This window comes from Equus quagga, chromosome 2 (assembly GCF_021613505.1).
Source record: "Equus quagga isolate Etosha38 chromosome 2, UCLA_HA_Equagga_1.0, whole genome shotgun sequence".
Lineage (NCBI taxonomy): Eukaryota > Metazoa > Chordata > Mammalia > Perissodactyla > Equidae > Equus > Equus quagga.
In genome coordinates, this window is record NC_060268.1 from 107,682,838 (window position 1) to 107,701,529 (window position 18,692).

Sequence of the window (18,692 nt, forward strand, 5' to 3'; positions counted from 1 at the left end):
TTGTGCTACAATTTAAATCCAATTCCTTTCCTTTGACCCAGGTTCAAATGGAGGACTATAGCACAATCCGCCACAGCCACGTCTGTCATCACCCGTCAGCTTCCTCTTCATCTGCAAGCGGAAAGCATCTAAATACCTCTGTCACAAAACACACCAAATTAACTATGCCCCCCGTCACTGGAAGAAAAGGGAGCTACGTGGGAGACGTCATTGAGCAAAGGTACTGGAAAATGTGAGAAGGCAGAGTGAGGTCCCAGGGGGAGTTCCCTGGTGGGAGAAAGGGAGCCAGGGAGGAGGGCAGGAGAGGAATGTCCACACCACCAGGTGACAGAGGACACTGTGGGGCTTGCAGAAGAACCAGGACAAAGCCGAATGCAGCCAGGACTGGGCAGAATGCTAGAAGAACTGGCATTGCCTTTCTTTTTGATTCTAAACATTTCCTCCCAAATTATCTTGTCCATTTTTTAAAGGCTAGAAACAATTATCCAGAAATTAAGAAGGGAGAGAAGTCGTGCTAGGCTATAAATAGGTAGGAAAGGAAATGAAGTTCAACAGGCCAGAGGGCAGAGGTGGGGCAGAAGTGAATAGGTGGACTCAAGGTTATTTTATTTAGGGAAGATCAGGAAATAAATATAGCATGCTCCGGGCAAATCTGAAACTGTGACTATTACTGCTAAGGCAGGGCCGAGAAACAGGGACTCCTAAGCGAGTGAGCACATGCAGCCCTCTTTATTTCTTACTGAGAGCAAGCCAAGAGGTTAGCCTAAGAGCTTTAAAAGCTTTAAAAGCTCCAGGTTTATTTGAGTACATTTAAAATGAAAAGATCAACGTCAATACTTAAAGTAAAAAAAAAATCATTAGAAGCTCAAAAGGGTATACCAAATAGAAGGCAGCCTTCCCCATACACCCAGTTAACAGAGGTAATCTGGCTAAGTCTGTCTAATTATCAGAAGACAGTGGTCTTGCCTGGTCTCTGCCATGTGAAAAGGGTGAGCGTTCTCATCTTTCCCTGGAGGTCACAAGCTCAGACACCAACACAGGCGACCGAGGGAGCAAACACGCTAGGACTGAAAAAAGCAATTTCCTAAACAGTGCCCTGCTGGCCTGAGAGCTAATTCAATTCCAAAATGGAGCAAATTAGTCCCTTCTCAATGCCAGGATGGACCCATAGCTTCTTAATAGAGTGATAAAATAATTAACATTTCAAAATTAGTCAAGATCCAGGGCGGGCATTTAGGAACCTGGTAGCTTTGTCTTGAAGGCATGTATATTCCAGTTTTCTAAACCATTTATCTCTTTACATTCGGAATGGTTGGACATTAGATTCCAAATAACAAATATCAATCTTTACAAGTGGCCAAGGATGGGAAGGGGTCCTTGGATGATGGAGAGGGGAGCTGAAGGCCCTGTGAGCCATCACACAGCTTAAGGGGTCAGGCTCCTCCGTCCCTTCGAAGGCTCTGTGGCTTAGCAGAAGCGAGGAAGTGGATGTCACTAACAGGGACAGTTTTTAGGAACAAAGCATGGGGATCCATCCAGTGTTCAAAATCAGAACTACCCAATGCCCAATAAAATGCACATCTCAAATGTGTTCAGTTTCTTAAGAGTCCATCCATCATGGAAGCACCTAGATTTAACGCGCGCTGTGTGCAACTTGAGATAGATGCTAACGCTGCTTTTATCCTTATGGGCGAAATTAAGTGTCAGATACGATGTGCTTGTGTGAGAACCCTCAACACACATATAGGTCAGGTAATTGAAAGTGACGGCTCCCAGAACGGTCTTAATTCAGCTGTGGAACTACAAGGAGTAATTAGCATTAGTGAACTCACCTATCAAGGCATAAACAGCCAGGAGAAACGCTGCAGAGCCACACGAGACCAAAGGTAGGGGGAAACTGGGAACCATAACTTCAAGTTTCAAATTCTCAGTGCAACTCCTCAACCACTAATTTGCATTAATCTAATAATTTTTATTTAATAAACAGCTTTACATTCTAGACAGCATACCTTAGACACACTTCAGAAATAAATAAAAATCGCCTCACTCTTTCATCACACTGTCTTTGTTTTAAAGGACTCTGCTTAGAAAAACTAAAATTACTGGTATTATAGAAAATGATTGCAGTTAAAGGAAAAGGGTGGTGCATAAGCTTACACTTGTGAAATTTTTTTTCCTTAGCTTGTTTTGCCAAATAACCTTGAAACACTTTAGAAATATCAATGCAGGTTTAAAAATAGGAACACAGGACAATGTGCATTGTGAGGCCAGCTCTTGGAATACTTAAAAAAAAAAATTTTTTAAACAAATGAGTCTGGAGGAGAGCATTTTTTAAATTCTAGAATATATTATCACTTGATGACTAATCTCAAGTGTGTTTTCATCCCTGTGCACGAAGTTCAGACCCCAGAGATTCTTTAGGAATTGTCTTAACGAGCCTTATGCAAACTTCACATGAAAGAAGGCTCTGAGTGGTCATTAAAACCAGCTAATAGCACCCATAATGGGACGCTAGAGTCTAGAACCGTGGGGCACACACATCAGTGGGTTAAGAATCCCAGGCGGCGTGTGAAGATGGAGATTTTAGGATCCATGCCCTGAAATGTGATTTTAAAAGGATGTGCTGGGCTCAGGAATCTACTTATTTAACAAGCTTCCTCAAGGATTCCAACACAAGCAGTCCCTGAACCACATCTGGGGAAATACAGGTTTAGAAAGTACACATTCAGTGGGAAGGACAAACTTTGAGGGCAAATTTTAGGCCTGAGTCAAATATTTTTGTTTACTCTCTGTCTTCAAGAGTATTTTTTACTAATCTCTCTCTTTCTTTCTCTCCACACACCCACACACACACACAATTTAGCTCTCTGGTCAAAGTGATCTTTAGAAGGACCAACTCAAATTTGTTTTGAAGTAAATTGAAACTAATTGCCATTATGGAAACACTTAAAAACATACAAGAAAACCAAATGAAACTACACATGATAAAACTAGGCTCCTTGGCTAATAGGAACTAGAAAACAAAACCAAAAATTATTTTTTTAGTCTTCAAAGATATTTGGGTAATTCTATTTGCACCTAATTCTGGGTTTTGGAATATTACTCAAGTAGCTGGCAACTATATCACAATATAATGTTATATAATCTATGATAATATATCGAGTACATCAAGCTTATCCACACTGCTTAATAAGAGCAAATTGATTTGCACTATTTTGGACAAGCCAAGCTAATCATTTAAGCAGTAACTTTCCATTTAAAAGACAGGATATCTTAATGCAGGTCTGGGCAAGGGAAAAGGAAGAATCAGAAAAAAATAAAGTAACTCCTGAATATGCATTAAAAAGGAGGAAGAGTTCAAAATTAAGAAACATCTTTTAAGGCTAAGTAGCCTAAAGGGAATCCAAAGTGCCTGCCCATGTCCCCACTGAAATGCAATCTTAAAGACTTTCACATCTTTTTACTGCCAGGGTTCATTGAAAAGCTTGCATCCGTAAAATGTAATCTCAGCTCTCAGGTGAAACCAGAAGGAGAAAGGATACGCGGGATTGCAAAGAGCTGAGCAAACACATGAAATGAAGAACCCCAAGCCATCTGCCAAGGAGCCACATACGTCATGACGAACTGTAACTTGTGAAGCAGGTCCCCGAGCTGAAAGAAAAGAAGAGAAAGATTCGTCAGAGACGACAACCACAGTGGTAGCTGTGTCAAGGTCATTTAAGGCGCAAGCCTTGCAGTCAGGAAGAAGTGAAACTACTGTTTTCCCTCTTATTCTTATCTTGCTCTGTCCTAAATGTATGGCAGCTGTTTGAGAATATTTTATAACAGCAATAAGACGATCAGAAGAAACCCTGTGTGGTTAATCTCACCAGATTAATGATTTCAGCCAATACAGTGTCATCTCTGCCTTTCTAGAAGAACACTCACAGCTTGGTCTTCACACTGTGTCTTTTAGAGGGAGATTCATACAGAAACGTTTCATCACTGACATTGTTCAAGTTTTTGTGTATGAAGTTCATCTTACCTCTTCAGCTGCTCTTGCTGGAGATAATAGCTCCATACCATTGAATTTCAAGTAGGATATGGAAGCTGTTGCATTTGCTAGACAAGCCAGCACTGGAAAAAAGTGAGCTCTGGGGGAAGTAGGCGGTGGAGAGGAGAGCCCTTATCTGGACTAAGGATGAATATGAAGGGGAAACATGCTCAATGGTTTTGGCTGGAGATTGAGAATATGAACATGCTGAGAAGGATGGAGAAGAATGGACTGCCCTGGCTGTAGACCTCTGTTTTGTGGTGAGAAGCAGCTGATGAATCCCAGATGCGAAATTCTACTGCTGTCACTTCCACATACAGCAGTAACTCCAGGATGTTCCCCAAGATTCCATAGATACTCTTTGTCTATAATGGAAACTTCAAATAGCAGGATGTGTTTGTTCCTAGACTAGCTATCATAGGAGGTAGTAAGATACATGCATGAAAGTAAAGGCCATGATGTGAAAGGGGGAGAGAAAAGAGAATTCTTAATTAGGTGCAGTAGGTGTTACAGAGAACATCAGAAGACCACAATGAAAAGAAGGCAAAGGTTGGGAAATAGGGCCATTAAGGAAAGCTCCAAGGAACCAAGATAACTTAGTCCTTCAGTGAAAGGTCAACCTTGTGATTTTGAAACCAAAAGACGAGGTTACTTTGAATTGTTCCATTAAAGTGTAATGAGAGAAAATGAAGTTAACTAGAATCCTCTCCAAATCTTCCTGTCACTTTTCTTGTCTCACCATATTCTCACAAATATCCTGGTTTGGGAGAATAACTTTAAAGTAGAATTTAACATCATTGGACAGGCCACAGAAGATGGACCATGGATAAAAACGTGGAATTCTTAAGAAGTTACAGGCATCTGGTTATGTATAGAAACCCTGGGGTCTAAATGTGTCCACTGGGGACTCTGGTCACAGACATAGTGATGAGGAATCAGAGGTAGAGAGAAGGGAAGGGAAGGTGGCAGAAGGAGAGGAGGAAAAAAGACAAAGCGAGAGGGATAGGAAAGAAACAGAGAAAGTGGAGAGGACAAAGCGAGGGTAAAAAAAAGGAAGAAAAAATGGAGAAGAAAGATGATATGATTAAACTTGAAGAACTGAAAAGGAATATGGATTCTGGGAAAAAAAGACAGATGTTTGTTTTTTGCTAATAAATTTTCTCTCTTTCCTCTTGCTCACTTGCATCAAGCTGAGAGGGCTGATCTCAATTAGCTCCCAAGTTCTTTCAGAAAGGGCACTTTTGTTTTAATCCTGGGGTTGGTTTAAGCTTCCTAAATCCATTCTGGATGGGACTCCACAGCTCCCAGTGCCTTTGAGATTCTGACCATTGAGAGAACAGCAGCTTACTCTGTCATGTCAGCTTGAGGTCTCCTCTCTTAGGGTCACATTACAGTCTTCTCCCCACCACCTTACTTTTCACCAGTCACGAGGTCACTTTACAGACTGAAACTGACAGTTCTAACACAGACTCAAACTCTTGACTCACTCCTGTTAAAAGATATGATTTCCTTTAAAGCAATAGCATTTCCTTTCATCCCACCATTAACCCAACCAGAGGAGGAACGTGGTCATTACAAAAGAGAAGACATTCAAACACAGGATTCTAGATTCCATCAAAAGCAAAAGTCCTGAGAAGTAGTGCTGGGCTCTTTTCTCTTAATTTTGCTCATTTATGCCTAATCAAACTCATCAGACAAAATACCTCTGGATTCGAAACCCTCTAGTCACCCCACTGTTAAGAATTCTTAGTCTAGTTATTAAGAACCTTGTGACTCATGCCTAAGTGAAAACTGCAGGCATGAACAATATTACCTTATGTGATGTATGACGCCCCTAATGGATCATGGGTTATGGAAAGTTACTCCTGTTGGGTTTTCAGTGTATGACTATACCCTGGGAGGCTTTTAAGCCACCTTCTGGAAAAGCTGATAAGTAGGTCAGGCACAGCAACTACAATCAGACAGGCAGCCCTAGGGAAGCCTCATCTGCAAGTTCAAAGCTCTAACAAGTTAAACTTTGCCGCATTATGATTAAATGAACGTATCACAATTATTTTTTGCTTAGCACAGCAACTTGTATTTACACATAAGCAAAACCAGTAATCAGACACATGCACTCTCACGCTCTAATTGCAGCCACAGCCTCAGGTATCTTCGCTCTTTTCCTGTGTCTCTCTGTGCCTCAAACATCATGAAGAATAAATGCAGCCTTTGTAAAAGATTTTCTCTACGTGGCTTGTATAACAGACTGCTGTTCTCAATAACTGAAGAAGCTCTATCTCCGGAATGACAGTCTTTATGTATCTACGATTCCCCCACACCATGGTAATTTAATGTTCCTCCACAAAGCCCACCAGGAAAAGGATGTGCTGTCGATTTGTCAGATGCCAACACAGCGCAGTGTTTAAGAGCATGGGCTCGAGGGCATGTGGCCTCGGGTTTGAAAGCCAGTTGCTACCTATCATGGGGATGATAACAGTACCTCCTCACAGTGTCATTTGAGGATTAAACGACTTCAACTGGAAGTGCAACATAAGAGTTTGATGAATAAATGTTGGGACAAGTGGCATCTTATTTTGAAGATGTACTTAGCTCACAATCAGGAAATTCTAGAGCCCCGTCTAAAACAACTGAGGCTTACCAAGGCCAGGTCCTCTTATTTTTCATGGGAGAAAATCAGACCCAGAGAGGCTAAGCGGGCTGCTTAGATCAGACTGTGAGTCACTGGCCCATGTGAAACCAGAGGCTTACGTTCCTGTTCCCTGCACCTGGTGATAGATATTTCTACCACCAAACCTGACCACGTCTCCTTGAGGCCATGAGCCTTCCTTGAAGGACAGTAGCAGGAAAACTGCCTGATGTACAGCAGGGGAGGAAAGGTGTCCTCTAGCTAGGCCTTCCTGCTGACAGCAAAGGGACAGAGTTACAAGTGTGGATGTGACAACTGCGGCTGCAGCCACTATCAGGGACCTCTTCTTCATGTGCACAGTGACCAAGGGCCCTGCTCTGTCCTGGAACGCCCCTCTCAGTACAAATGCCCAATTAAAAAAATACGATACCACCTAACAAGCCTGGTGATGCTCAAGCAGATCTTAAAAAGGCAGGCTGCTGGGTTACCTGTGCTTCTTGATTGCACAGCTCCAAGAAGATTGATGTGACCTACATATTTGTTCTTAAAAGTGTGGAGAGGTATGCTCCAGGTTAAAAAGACTCAACTTCATATTCTCTCTTTGTACTTTGTCTTTCTCTTCAAGAGTGAAATCAGGTGAAAGAATGAAAAATCTGTGAGAATCAAAAAAGTGATATCTAAGCACAGAAGAAAACCTAAATACAGTCACTCATCACTTAACAACAGGGAAACATTCCGAGAAGTGTGTCATTAGGCGATTTCATCATTGCGCAAACAGCATAGAGTGTACTTACACAATCCTAGTGACATAGTCTACTACACACCTAGACGATATGGTACTAATCTTATGGGACCACCGTCGTATATGTGGTCCATCATTGACCAAAACATCACTATGCAGCACATGATCATATCGATCATTAATGAGAAGCGTATATGAAGAGGCACTTTACATCATATTAGGTCATTGCATATAAAACAATAAAACATTTAAGATAGGATTTAATGGAAACAGCAACACCAACACCTTTCTAGTAAGCACCACCACTTGCAGTATAACACTGCATTGAAGTACTTTAAATAGAAATCCCATTTAGATTCACTATGAACTTGCATCTCCCTAGACAGTTTGAGGCCTCTGTTTTTATGAAGCTTATCTCACTCCTAATCTTCTGCTTCCAAGATCTTAAATCCCAGCCCTATTAAAGCATAATAAACTTCACAAGTTACCCAACTATGACTATAAGAAAAAACAAAATCATTTGGGTCTTTTCCACTGAAAACACTAGGAAAAGAGTAAAGAAAGTCACAATGGAGTAATTCTGGCTGTTTCCCAAAGAAAGACCCCATAAATATTCATTTTAAGTGACTCTTCTTGGAAATATCTTTTCAATTAGGCAGAGACATGCTGTTATATCTCTGCTATAGATAGGAAACCCAATCTGCATAAATCCACAAGCCATCTTAAGAGAAGTGTCACCAAATAAAGATGACCCCAAAACATTTCTTTGCTCATATATTCTGAAATAAAACACATGTCATCCTGCCTCTGGGGACTGCCCCCACTTTACCCCCAATGAAAAAGCTGACCATTTATGGAACGCTTTTACGTTGGGCACTGTCTTAGGAGGCTGCACATATGTGATTCCATCTCATTAGAGTAATTCTCCCTCACGATCCCAAACACCACCTTTTCTCCTTGCTCCAGGTTTACTAATGTCCCAGATTAGTTCTATCACTTGCCATTCTTTTGCATTTTGTTGTCAGATTCAGCTAGATTCCTTCTTAGAAAGATATGCGGTTAACTTCACACCAAACTTGTAATGATCAATGTCTCAACTTGAAGAGGCATGCAAGACTGAAAGGAGTTCCAGGAACTGGTGCTGAATTCAGGAGGAACTGAGTTCAAAATGAGAGAACACTGAGGGGGCAGAGGCTCTTGAGTGCTAGGAAAGGAGATAGAAAAATGGGAAGAAATTTGGAGATTCAAAAGGGAACAAATTAATGAATTCAGGTGGGAGCCCAGCTGAGGGATTAAAAGCCAGGAAGAAAAGAACTGGAGACAACTATGAGAACTTTTGAGGCACAGCTGGTGATGTGGGAAGTAGAAAAATGTTCAGAAAAGAATGGAAAAAGTAAAGCTAGTGACATCTCAAATGTGGGACATGACTTTTTTGGAAAGGGGGAGCACTACATTTATAGAATAACAGATTGATAACAGCAAATATGATAATTAAATTTGGGGATATTCGCTTTAAAATGTAAATATTCTCAAATAGGGGCTGACACTATGAACTAGAATTTTACAAGTTAAACAAACATATTCAGGAAGTAGTTAGAACTGGTTACAAGACTGAATTCCAGAAAGTCAGAAACAGATTCTACCTCAATATGCAACGTGTATTGGGAGCCTATTAAATAGCTCACAGTTTAGCAAAAATACCGATGGGCTTCAGGGAGCATGGTAATGCAGAGAGGTTACCACCCCACTGTAAAAATAATATAAAGAAACCTTAAAGATTGTAAGGAAATAATAGTTGAATTCAAAAGAAGGGAAACCCTGAATAGTCAGAACTGAAGAGGGAATTTAAAATGAGAATGATAAGTCTGAAGTGACACCATCATAACCCGAGAGGACAAGACATGGATATGGATCTTAGGAGCTGAGGACTTGGATTTTAATGGACTTGAAGGGCTACCATGTCCACAAAAACATGGATTAGAAAAACCCCACCTACCAGTGCTGGGAAAAAGCAAAAAAGGTTACCTTCTGCCTGGTGTAGGGTAGATAAAAATCTGTCACCCACAATACACCAAAACCCTGGCCATCATAATGCAGAGGAGTAGAGTTTAAACGTAAACTATTCCACAAGAACAGGAACACAAAACCAAAGAAACTAATATAAAACACAGTAGAGGATGAGAAAACTTTTTTTGCAAAAATAAGTGCTTAAACAGCTTTCAGCGACACTTTCATAACCAGAATACATAGGTCTCCCACAGATAAAACAACAACGTCCCACTAAAGGTCAGTCCACAATGAAAATTACAAACTACACTAGGAAATGAGCAAATGAGCAAAAGTCAGTAAATGCAACACACAGGATAACCAGCAACCCAAGAATTTGAGGTAATAGAAAAATTATAAAAGAATCTAAATAAATGCATAAAGAGCTGACATAAAAAAAGAAACAATAATAAAAGAGTAACATAATATGAAAGATTAACAAATGGAATTAAAAAAGAAAGAAGTACAAATTCTATAAGTGGAAAGTGAAATCATTAAAATAAAAAAATCTCAGGAGACGGATTAAAAACAGATTAGTTACAGCAAAACATAAAAGTAGAGAAATGGAAGGACTGAGTAAATTAGCCAGAACACAGCACAAAGAGATGAAAAGATAAAAAAAATCTGAGGGGCTAAGAACATGGGTGACAGAATATGAAGATATACATACAAGTGGACTTCCAGAAGGAAAGTATAAAGAAAAGGGGAAAGAAAATATTTGAAGAGCAAATGGCTCAGAATTTTCCAGAATTGAGGAAAATATCAGTCCCTGATTGAAGAAGTACATCAAGTCCTAAACAGATAAATAAAAAGTGCCCCCACCTTACTGCACATGGTAGTGAAAATGCATAACACCAAAGTCAAAGAGAAAAATCTTTCTTATAGATTACCTACAAAGGAATTATGAATGGAAAGCAGACTTCTCATTAGCAAAGATATATTTCAGAAGACAATGAAATAATATTTTTAAGATATTAAGAAAAAATATCAAGTTAGAATTTTGTACAGAACCCCAGTGCCATTTAAGTGTGAGATGAAATAAAGACCTTTCCAGACAAAGACTGAAAGAATTTATCACTTATAGAACTTTGCAGATAAAACAAAGAATTTACTTTAGTAAGGAGGAAATTTCCTCCTGAAGGAAGAAATGACATACAAGAATAATGGCGAGAAAAGAAAGTGCTAAAATGTTAGAATCAATAAGAATTAATTATAAAAACAATCATAAAGATAGCGACTCATTAATTACCTTCATATGCTAATAAAGTGTGCTTATTAATAATTTAAGCATAACCATTAAGCCACTGAAGTTTTCAAACTTTAATATGCATCAGAATCACCTGGATAGCTTGTAAAACAAAGTTCCTGGTTCCCACTTGCAGAGGTTTTGATAGAGTAGGTTTAGGGTGGAGCCCAAGGATCACTTCTCAGGTGATGCTGATGCTTCTCATTTGGGGACCACACATTGAAAGTCATTGCACTAAAGGACTAGAAACACAATATTCAATTTCCAAAGCACTAGAAGGAAAAAAAGGATCAAAAATAGTTCATTACATTCAATAGAAAGCATGAAAGAAGTGGTGGGAGAACAGAAAAAAAAAGCATCTTAAATATAAAGCAAAAAAATCATGACAGAAAAACATACAAACGTATGAGTAGCCACAGTAAATGCAAATGGATAAAATTTGCCTATTAAAATATAGAGATTCTCAGTCTGTATTAAAAAGAAAAATCTTGCTAGATGCTTTTATAAGAAATATTAAAATAACTTGGAAGTTTTAGGTAAGATAATGAGAAAACAAAACAGGTAAATCCCAACCAAAAGAAAGCTTTCTTACCATATTAATATTAGACAAAATAGGGGGCAGCCTGATGGCCTAGCAGTTAGGCTCACGTGTTGTGCTTCGGCGGCCCACAGTTTGCCAGTTTGGATCCCGGACACAGACCTGCACACCGCTTTTCAAGCCATGCTGTGGCAGGCATCCCACACATTAAGTAGAGGAAGATGGGCACGGATGTTAGCTCAGGGCCAATCTTCCTCAGCAAGAAAAAAAAAGGAGGATCAGCAGTGGATGCTAGCTCAGGGCTAATCTTCCTCAAAAAAACCCCCCAAAAACCAAAAATAGACTTTTATTCAAAAAAGGATAAAAAGTACTACATATTGATAGAAGAGTCACCAGGAAGATAAAATACTTGGAACGTATGTACTTAACCACATAGTTTCACAATATATAAAGTAAAAATGGACAGAATTACAAGGTAAGACTAACAAATCTACAACAATGGGGGAGATTTTAAGACATGCATGTCAGAATATTACAGTCTAATTAGACCATAAATAAACATGTAAAACATTTGAATAAAAGAATTAACAAGCTTTACCTAAGATGTGTGTATTAGAACCTTGCAGCCAACCAAAAGAGAAAAAATATAATTTTCAAGACTATGTAATTTATAAGAATTGATGACTTAGATATAATCAACAACAACAACAACAAAACACTGAGTTAACTACGAATAAATGATAATCAAAACCAGAAAATATTTAAAAATAAATGACAATGAAAAGCAGTAGTACCAATCACGATTTGTACTCAGCTAAACAATTTGTAGAGGAAAAGACATAGCATTAAAATATGCATGTTAGAAAACCTTCACAATTTATATTGGGAGGCTATTTTTTGATACAAAAATTGAACAAGAATATTATGAGAAATAAAAATATAGATGTTCTCATCTATTAATATAAATGCAGAACTCCTCAATAAAATATTCACAAAATGGATCTATAAATGTTTAAAAATACATCATGATCAAACCTAGTTCATCTCATAATGGCTTAATATTCCAAAAAATGTCAACATAATTCACAAAATTAAGAAAATAACAAAAGAAAGACCATACGATGCTCAGTTGATGCAGGAAGGATGCTGAAAAGTAAATTCAACAGTCACTCAGAAAAATCCCTTGCAACCTAGTAATAAAAGAATTCTTCTTAAACCTGATAAAGGGTTCAGTGCCATATTGCATTAAACATTTAATAGTAAAACGTAAAATATCAGAATTACTCAGCTCTAAGAGTTATCAAGCAAGATGAATCTGATTAATCTACAAAAGAAAAGTGAAAATAAAACCATTAAAGGAGACTAAAATCTAAGGAAGGATAAAGGAACCCAGCATAATACTTTATCATCTGTGAAGCGCAGTTTGGAAAATTGTAACCAAGAAGAGAAAGAGGGATAAAGCTAGGATGAGAGTACCCAGCAGGGGTAGGCTACTTAGGCAAATGACTGTGCAGCTAATAAAGGAAAATGCAACAAGCCCTGATTCTTTGATTAGCCAACTTTATGCAGCCAGACAAATTCAGACCCCTAGGAAAATATGAGAGAAAATATTAGTTGGGTTCATATTTCATCACCACTAATTAGTGTATCCATAAATGCAAATGAAGTCACCACTGCACAATGAAATCTTACAATCTACTAAGAGGTAAGAACGCACAAAACTCAAAGGTCTTGTCGAGACTCCTGAGAATTAGGAATTAAAGTAATTCTGTATCTGGACGTGAGTTTCTCCTTGTGGTGGACAGCAGGGGTGCAGCGCAGGTGTGTGGAGAGTGGGTCACTGAGGAAGGAGACAAAGGCAGACTTCAATGGAAGAAACAAGAGATAATGAAAATAACTGTGAGAGAGGATTACCTTTGCTCTGTAGCATCCTGCCCAAATTGACCTTGGAGGGAAGTAGGAGAAACAATATAGTTTATGCATACATTCTGCCTTCCTCTTCAATTTCTTAATCCTTTAAATGCCTACGCTAGCCTCCATCCAGCTACTCCATATATGATAGTTTCCCCATCTTTGTTTTGTATTTTATTTAGCCTTCTCTTTCCTGTGGAGAAAAGGCAGCTTTCTGGATTCTGTTTGGAGGGGCTTCCTCCTTCTTGAAGGTCCTCTATAATCTTATGGGGGACAAATGCTGCCTTTAGGAAGAAGGTGTGGAGCCAAGTTCACAAGCTTCCTATAGGACACGCTGCTGTTTTCACCCACATAGCATTTTAGTGAGAGAAACAAATCACACTAATATGAGCAGCCATGAGGCAGCTTTTCCTCCATCTTTCTTGAATGTCCTCCTGCCCATCCCATCCCCCACATACCTCCTGGATATCTAACTTACGTCCTCTCCTGAGATCTTGTAGTTGGAACAACATTTCACCAACCTAGTATACACAGGAATAAGGTGAGTCATATAGCGATGTTCCATATAACTGAAGCTTTCTGATTTAAGCACCTGAAGTTTCAGAATTTGGTTTTTTAAATAAAAATATAATACAGGGTCATTTAAAAAATATCAAATAGTTCAGAATTGCATAAAGGGTAAGCAAAAAGTTCCTGTTACCCACCTCATTCTGACCTAAGCTCCAGTACTAGCCACTGTCAATAACTGGTTGAGAAGTTCTCTTTCTTGGCATTTTCTACACATACACATGAACAATACATGTATGTGAATATATATATATATTTTAAATTGAAATTGGATTAACAATGTATACTGTTCTGAAACTTGATTTTTCTATCTCGTATATCATGAACATCTTTCAACACTGGTACAGATCGCTCTACCTTACAGCTAAGGAGCTGCATGATACTCCATTGTTTGGCTAGACAATCTACTAAATCATTACACTACTGAGAGACATCTACATTGCAAAAATTAATTTAAAACCACAGCTGAAGAAAATTTTACACACTTATCTAAGAGATCAGACAAAGTCAGTGCAGTGGCTGTTAATACGGTGTACTCCCCCAACCTTGACCACTGGGCTGTGGGCACATGGTCTACACTGGGCAAGTCACAGTCTGACATCCCCCTCTACACAAGAATTGAAGCAGGAGTAAGCAGAGTCTGAGATACAGACAACAAGTATAGGATATTATTTTTACCAGCATTGCTACACAAAAGTAGCACTTCTGGTAGCCATCTTGTTCCTTGAATGGAGAAAAGGTGCATGGAGAAAGAAGCCAAGCAGAATCAAGCAAAAACAAACAGAAAAGAGAAAGTATAAAAAGACAAAGCCCCACTATCATTGTTTCTCTGGGTATGGCTACATACCAAGTGAGATCCACATGTGGTCATCCCACTTACATAAAGCAATGTAGTTCCAACTTTAAGTTGAGTTTTTGTCACTTGCCATCAAAAGGTTCTGACTAATATATCAAAATTTCATGTAAAATTAAAAAGTTGTTCAAAGAGTTTCCAGTCTCTTCTCTGGGACATAGAAAGCAGAAACAGAGCATTCCTCTTACCCTTAAAATGAAAAAAATCAGACAAACTTCAAATTCATGACGTGTTTTTTTTTTTTTTTAACCCAGTGGAGAACTGGGTTGTAGAGCAGACACCTACTCTAAAACCTAAAGACAGACAGGCATCTTAAGGGAGAGAGGAGACAGTAAGTACTCGCTCCCCTGGGGTAGATGCAACCAGACACCGGTAGGAAGAGTTTGGCCAGAAGAGTTGATGAATTGAGGACAGCCAAATGTGAGCCGTGTGACACCGTGAAGCCCCTGGGGGCCACAGAAATTGTAGGCTCTTCCTCCCTGAACTCCACTGGGTGCTCAAAGAAAAGAGTGGAGGGAAGCCTAAAAAAGTATTTGATGTGGTACAGACCTGAAGGAAGGAAGCAGCATACACATGGAGAGGCACAAAACTCTGCTGGATGCTTTCTCATGATCTCTCCTACGGAACACCAATTTTTGTGTGGAGGAAAGACTGTCAGTAAACATTGTTGTCTTTAGGGCATCGGTGAAAATTCAATGCAGCTGGGGGAAGGGAACATCATCACCAACAAAACTCCACTCCTGAGAAAGGGGCAGGAGTACCTGCTGGACCCGCAACTGGAGCTGGGGGCAGGACAGGAGAACTTAGAAGGACACACCCCCTCAGACCAAGGGACATCGTGAAGGCCTAAAACTGAGGTTTAACTGGAAAACAGAGAACGTCCTCTCCTTCCACCCTCTCCCCTCACCACCAAGCTAACAAGTTTCAAGTAGAAAGTAAAAGCAGATACTGAAGGGAGAGGGTCAGGATGTGCACAAGAACACACAAAGAGACATCCTGAGGGGCTGAGGACTGAGTGGACATTCTCCAGCAACCCAACTCCCAACCTAAACACAAGGTACCCCTCCAGGGGTTTTGAAGCTTGTGGTGCCCTGAGGGTAACCATCGAAACAACAAACCCCCAACCTGACCTACTTCCTGACTAGACTAACTTACACTCCTACATTAAAAACCTAGCAGAAGGAAAAGCATGCTCAGTCCCAGACATAAAAACTATTTACTTCATGGTCCTCCACTTACCTTATTAATTTTAGCACTGTCATCTTTTCTAAGTATACATAAAATGCCAAATCTCTCTCATTTACCAGTTAGAAGTATCCCCCAAACATCATCTAAACTTTCCATTATCACTCAGTTTAAATATTTTCTAATGTACGTTATGATTTATTCTATGACCTAGCTTTCAACAAAAAATTAGGAGGCATATGAAAAGGCAAGAAAAAAAATATCCTAAAAGACAAAGCAACAGAGCAAGACTCAGATACGATACATATGCTGGAACTATCCAACAGGAAAATTAATAACTATGATTAATATGTTAAGGGCTCCAATGGAAAAGGTATATAACATAACATATTAGATGGGTAATTTTAGCAGAGAAATGGGAACTACAAAGAAAGACTCAAATGGAAATGACAGAAATGGAAAACACAGTAACAGAGATACAGAATGTTTTCAACACACTCATAACGCTAACAGCTGATGAATGAATGGATGAATTTGAAGCTGGGTCAACAGAAATGACCTAAACTGAAACACAAAGACAAAACTGAGTGCATTCAAAGAAGAAAAAATTACTGAATATCCAAGAGCTGCATAACAATATCAAACTCTATAACATATGCATATTTTAAACCTCAGAAAGAGAATAGGACAAAGAGGTATTTGAAGAAACAATGGGCAAGAAATTTCCAAAATAATGACAGAACCAAGCCACAGAGTCAAGAAGGTCACCTAATACCATGTGGATAAATACGCAAGCAAATGACAAATGAATAAACAAACAACAAACCCTACACAACAACTAGACATGTCATGTTCCAACTGCTGAAAACAAAAGATGGGGAGAAAATCTTGATGGCAGTCAAAAAGAATAAAAAGACACATTACACAGAGAGGAGCACAAGTAAAAATTACAGAAGAGTTTCATGAGAAATCATGTAAGCCAGAAGATAATGGAGTGACATGTTTCGAGTGCTAAAAGAGGTTAGGGGGTGGCTGTCAACATAGAATTCTATACCCTTGCAAATATCTTCAAAAACGAAAGACAAATACTTTCTCAGGCAAATGAAACTGACAGAACTCATTGCCAATAGACCTAAACTACAAGAACTGTTTAAGGATGTTCTTCAGACAGAAGAAATATGGTATTGGTTGGAAACCTGGATCAAAACAAAGAAATAGAGCATCATAAATGGAATGTGACAATAAAATAAATTTTTTCTTATTTTCAATTGCTCAAAAAGAGCAATTTTGCAGGAAAGCAAAAATAGTAACAGAGTATTATGTGTTTACAGCATCTGTAAAAGTAAAATGTATGACAATAGCACAAAAGATGGAGGGAGGAAAGTGTTGAAATTCCTTACACTACACATGAAGTGGCATTACATTATTTGAAGGTAGATTCTGATAAATTAAAGTTTTAAAATTTTAATTTAAGAGCAATGATGTAAAAAAAAGGTATAAATAATAAGTCAATAGAAGAAATAAAATGGAATTAAAAGTAGTTGGAAGTGACATCCCCTCTAAAGTTTGTCGTGCTACTCTTCCCCTCACCGCCCTAATTATCTGCTTCCTCTGGAGGCCCCCACAATATTTGGCTTATAACTTTCTATCACGTAAAATGTAGTACAGCATCCTAGTGACAAGATTTGGCTTTGGAATTAGACAAACCTGGGTTTTTTCCAAGCTCTGACTCTCACTAGTTGTGTGATTTTGGGCAAGTTTCACTCCCCTGAGCCTTAGTTGTCTCATCTGCAAAAGAGATATGGTAATGGTACCTATCTCAGGAATTTATTGTGAAGACTAAATGAGATAATCCATGTAAGTTTTTATCTCAGCATTCAGCATATAATAAGTACTCAATAAATACAGGTTATTTTATTTATTGCACTTGTGACATTGTTTTAAAAGTATTTTTCATATGTTTTTCTCTCCTGCATCCCCCATTGGAGTGTAAGCTCTTGGCAACAGACATTGGGTATTATTTATAGTCATACATTTATCTTCTAGCACATCAGTAGTATCGGCACATAGTGGATGTAAGTGCTGTAAGTGTTTTCCAGAAAGTGAAACAATGTGTGAGTGGGAGCTGAAGGTGTTTTTCCAACTCATCAGTGATATAACCCACAGCTGGAGTGGACATGTGTTCAGTGGAATTTTCCTTGTTACTTCCTGATTCTCATTTACATGCCAGATCTTTGAAATTGCCATGAATTTTCCTTCTAAGAGAGGCATTTATCATTTTTTTTCTCCTTGGATGTTTTAAACGTATATAGAAACCATCTCAGTCTCATCAATAGTCTTTCTTCAACTGAGGCAGAGGCACCATGCTTTGGTCCATTCAAAGTACTTCCATAACTGGTAGCTCAAGGAAAGAAAGAATGGAAAAGTCTGTGACCTTGAAGATCTTGTCCTAAATATGAACACCTGGTAAAGGACACTATTTGGAGTCTGCAGGTTCATATACATACGTTGTGTAGAATCAGAAGCCTTCAGCCGGTCAGGAGGACAAATGCCAGTGGTTGGCTAGGTGAGAAAAGTGTTGCCTTGGCTTATCACCAAACTGAGCTCTCTCTTCAGGAAGCATTTTAGCGAGGGCTTTAAGGAGGGCACTCCCAGGTGCTGAGTAAGGGAGGTTTTCAAATTCTTCCAGTGAAGAAGTCTAGAGTTGTCACTGTTCCTGAATTCCCTGAAGCCACTCAAGCAGCTTTTGTGTGCCTTAAAAATATGTCACTGCCCCATTCTGGTGAAGATTCCGCAGCAGTGGCCCTTCAATCCTCTGTCTTAATGAAGGAACATCGCCACTGTCCTAAGGGGAGGGACTGCCACGGTGAGCCGGCGAGCAGCCTCCTTCAGTAGAGAGAGCTGTAGATTGTTTTTTTAAATGGGAGAACCGTAAACACTTC

The 18,692-nt window shown here is 39.1% G+C and overlaps 1 protein-coding gene across 1 annotated transcript in view; it reads right to left on the reverse strand.

Annotated features, from left to right (window-relative positions):
• PCNX2 (pecanex 2) overlaps positions 1–18,692 on the reverse strand; it is a 281,084-nt gene that overhangs the window by 92,742 nt on the left and 169,650 nt on the right. The window contains exon 22 of the mRNA XM_046654236.1: positions 3,543–3,651. Within this exon, the coding sequence (XP_046510192.1) occupies positions 3,543–3,651 (109 nt within the window). The remainder of the gene's footprint in view (positions 1–3,542; positions 3,652–18,692) is intronic.